General features: G+C 38.1%; 1 protein-coding gene across 1 annotated transcript in view; it reads right to left on the minus strand.

Annotated features, from left to right (window-relative positions):
• Positions 1-4,469, minus strand: part of ngfrb (nerve growth factor receptor b) — a gene marked incomplete in the record, with an annotated part of 33,598 nt that overhangs the window by 21,630 nt on the left and 7,499 nt on the right. Inside the window, 1 exon segment of the mRNA XM_014013945.1 lies at positions 1,196-1,552. Within this exon segment, the coding sequence (XP_013869399.1) occupies positions 1,196-1,552 (357 nt within the window).

The following is a 4,469-nucleotide window of genomic DNA, read 5'->3' on the forward strand; positions in this document are numbered from 1 at the left end:
TAAACTCATCCAGTGTTGGGTCTTGTGTCTTAAACTCATCCAGAGTGTTGGGTCTTGTGTCTCTCAACTTTCTCTTCACAATATCCCACAGATTCTCTCTGGGGTTCAGGTCAGGAGAGTTGGCAGGCCAATTGAGCACAGTAATGCCATGGCCAGTAAACCATTTCCCAGTGGTTTTGGCACTGTGAGCAGGTGCCAGGTCATGCTGAAAAATAAAATCTTCATCTCCATAAAGCTTTTCAGCAGATGGAAGCATGAAGTGCTCCAAAATCTCCTGATAGCTGTATTGACCCTGGCCTTGATAAAACACAGTGGACCAACACCAGCAGCTGACATGGCACCCCAGACCATCACTGACTGTCAACTCTTCTTGTTGTGCAGCATTTTCTGCCACACTTTTTCCTTCCCACAGACTTACCTTCCCACTGAGGTGCCTTGATACAGCACTCTGGGAACAGCCTATTCATTCAGAAATGTCTGTGTCTTACTCTCTTGCTTGAGGGTGTCAGTGATGGCCTTCTGGACAGCAGTCAGGTCAGCAGTCTTACCCATGATTGTGGTTTTGAGTAATGAACCAGGCTGGGAGTTTTTAAAAGCCTCAGGAATCTTTTGCAGGTGTTTAGAGTTAATTCGTTAATTCAGATGATTAGGTTAATAAGTCATTTAGAGAACCTTTTCATGATATGCTAATTTTTTGACATAAGGATTTTAGTTTTTTCTTTACTTTTTTTTTGCCAAAATCATCAATATTAAAACAATAAAAGGCTTATACTTCAATTGGCGTGCGATGAATCTAAAATATATGAAAGTTTAATGTTTATCAGTACATTACAGAAAATAATGAACTTTATCATAATATGCTAAATTTTTGAGAAGGACCTGTATGAAGTTAAAATTTGGTGTGACAGAAGCCAACAGTCATTTACATCTTATGTCCCAAGAACTACCAGGTATCACACATCTGCATGAGATTGCACTTACTGTTATTTTCAAAGTTTGACCAAAATGCCTACACTCATTTTTCAACACAAAATGATCTTAGTCTAAAACTTAGTCTAAAAGCAGCACATTTGCATTCTCCCAAGGAATTTTTCAAGGAATGCTCGACCTTTTATTCTATCATTTTTCTTACTTTACAGTGAAAATACACTATTTTAAAAAATGATGTATAAAGGATGCGAGAGAAAATTCTTACATTCACAAACTGTATCTTTAACAGGGGTACAGGCCTCCAACGGCGCCCCTTCATCACAAGTGGTGCAGGGGATGCAGGGGTCCCGAGAACTCTCCTGGTCCGAGTACGTGTCCTCGTTGCACACCTCACACACGGTGTCGTGGTCTGACTCACAGCTGTACAGCATGCCCTGTCCTTCGGGACATTTAGTGCAAGGTTCACACCGCTGAGTGAGCGTATGCAGGTAGTAACCATAGTCGCACACACAGATGGCATCGTTAGAGTCCGTGCAGGGCGTCTCCATGCGGAGCAAGCCTTGGCATCGTGTGCACGACTGGCATCTCTCTTTGTGGCTGAAGTTTTCTGAGAAGGTTTCACCTGAAAGAAGAACGTTTAAACATGTAAAAATGTGTTGTTGGTTCTTTTGTGAAATATAAGAAAACATGCAAGAAAGAAATAATGCATTTTAATTCCTTTTGTTGCATTCTCTTCTCTCTTCTCTTCTCTTACATGAGAATAAAAACTGTTCCAAACAAAAATGTATACAGTCTACTAAATTTGTTGTCTATTTACTGATTTTATTTTATGGTGACATCATATATAATGACNCTAAAAATCTCTGTAATTAAGTCTAAATATATAAAATGGTATTTAGTCCATGACATGCTTGTCACATTGTCTTTAATAAAGTAACCATCAAATCAATTTCTGTAATTACACAATAAGTTCAAACTCCATTTCAGTGCAGTTTCCCCCTTAAAACACATAAATGATGACAAAAAATAACTACTTGAATATCACAGCATGTATGCCTTTTCTAGCAGGACCCAAATACTGTATAAAAAATTGACAACATATAAAAGTTATGTGTGATCATCAACGTGTTCATTAATTTGAAGTTACAGACGTCATCTTTGAGTTACAAAAGCTGCTTGACTAAACAAAATTAGGGATGCAACTGCAATTATTTCTACTATTTATGAACTGCTTTAGGGCTGCACGATATCAGAAAAAACTCGATGAGTGATAACAGTGCTTAATATATGATGTGACTTGGGATAAATAAACAAACACTTAAGTAAGCAGTGTCGGTGTCTTACTGCTCTGGGTTCAAAGCAAAAAATAAATACAATAACAATTTATCATTTCCATTGCAATATTACAGTTTTATCTTTTAAAAAGTGCAGAGAGCTGCTGTTAGAAGTGAAATAACAAAGTGCATGCAATTCAGTTTCAAAAAACGCCCCTTACTATCCGTTTTTTTTTAAATAAACAGTATCTGAAAATAAGTGAAAGACTTTTAAATAAAAGTTAACAAACCTAAATCAAACTGCAAATTATCTCATTGCAGTTCAACATTTTCTCCACTCACCAAATGGTTACGATTAGTATCTCATGTCCATTTGGTTYATCAGACAGATGCTGTCGAAAYGCATAAATGCAAACATTTGAGCCAACCASTTATTGCAGTTGATGCCGTTTTTTGTGAYATGCTWATTGCACACAGTGAGGATACARTGGCGATAAATATGCAATATATTGTGCAGCCCAACACTATCTATAAACTGACAGGACATATTGGAACAAATGTTTWTGGCATTTGTCAAAAATCTGCTTCAGCCTGGCTAAAACTGAAACACGTTCAATAAATCTTCATAAAAATAGTTAATATTYTATGAGAAAGGTTTCTTCTAAAATGTGAAGTTTTTTAGGTATTTATTTCATTTTCAAACTGAAACGAAATACATGTTTTGGCGATAAAAACTGGTGTGAGTTAGAAACACGTGGAACGCAGTGTCCTTATAGACTTTTCCAGCTCAGTGTTTTATAGCAGATCAGGTTTTCAGCCTGCATCATTAGCCCACCAACCTTGCTGAATGCTCTGATGATGCAGAGATTAAAACAGAGGATGGACACCGATACAAAGACGTAAACAGACAGACGGAAGAATAGAAAGCACAGACGATGTCATCTGRGAACCATGATGAATCACAGCGTAATGCTGCCCCGCACTTTAATTGATGGAGTCACATGTGGGTCCCTCAGATTTTTCTTTAATTATCTATTCAGAACTGGAAACCAACCAGAGTTCTCACTATGTGGGCCTGTTGGCATCCAGTCATGTTGTCCTGCCCCCACCCCCCCAACCATCCTCCCCATTATCTCCAGCAACACCCTCCCCTCTTTTCAGACRCACGCACTCAGACTACCCTCTCTACCCCCCAGGAGTGCTCTCAGAACCATTATCATAATGCCATGCATCAATAATGCAAGTCAATRCATTAATAACAGTGGCTGGAGCTTGGAGAGGGAGGAGGAGGGGAGGAAGAGAAGGGGAGTACAGAGGGAGCAGATAATATCACAACAGTACTTTTGCTGCTGATCAAACAGGCCTTCCCTTTGTTTCGACGCCCATATAAGGACTTCTTACTTAATCTACTTTGGCTGCTGCACAGCTTGTGGTTTGTGCGTGTGTGACGGGATTTTTTTTTCTTTTCTTTTTCTCTCTGACTGTGTTTGTACATGTGTGAGCGAATAAATCATTAACTCGTGGCTGAAAAGTTTGCCTCGTCTCCACTCGAGCCATACTTGTTCTGTTTCCTCCCTAGTCATCTGCTCATTCAGCCAAACTCCTCTGTGTTTTTTGACCGGCTGCTCTTTTTTAGTGCTTCAGCCAGGACTCTATTCATCATCTTTCCTAAACGTGTGAAAACCACAGTCTGCAGCTTAAGTCTAGATTGTTGTGCAAGAAGATTCTATCTAAGATACCCGACAGACACAGCCAAAAAAAAGTAACGTTGTTGTGATAAAGATAATATTGCATACAGGGCAGTTTTGTATTTTGAAGTTATAGTTCAATCAATCGATTCATCAGGACAGCTGAGGGTATTTTAAATGCTGCCACTCAAAATAATGAGTATTTACTGTTTAGACACCTCACTTACACAAATACATTTCAATCTAGAGTTTGAGATCCCAGTATCCTAATTAAAAGACGTGTAAGAMGAAGCTAGCATTAAAAGTATCTGCCTAGTTTGTTTTGAAATRAATTGTATTAATTTGTAATGATATTCATTTTAAGTTTACATTTCAAGTGAAAAGTTTGTCAGTTCCATGTTTAAGAAATTTATACAATGAATTATTATTTTTTAATTGTTTCAACAGTAAACATGTTGTATATTTGATTTGACCCAGACAGAGGGGATGTAGACCTCTAAGAAAGGAGAGCCACTTTCCTCAAAAGAAATGTGTTTTTAAAGTGGTTGTGTGTAGTAATGTTTAGGTTCTAACTTGA

Source organism: Austrofundulus limnaeus, unplaced genomic scaffold (assembly GCF_001266775.1).
Source record: "Austrofundulus limnaeus strain Quisiro unplaced genomic scaffold, Austrofundulus_limnaeus-1.0 Scaffold108, whole genome shotgun sequence".
In the NCBI taxonomy this organism is placed as follows: domain Eukaryota; kingdom Metazoa; phylum Chordata; class Actinopteri; order Cyprinodontiformes; family Rivulidae; genus Austrofundulus; species Austrofundulus limnaeus.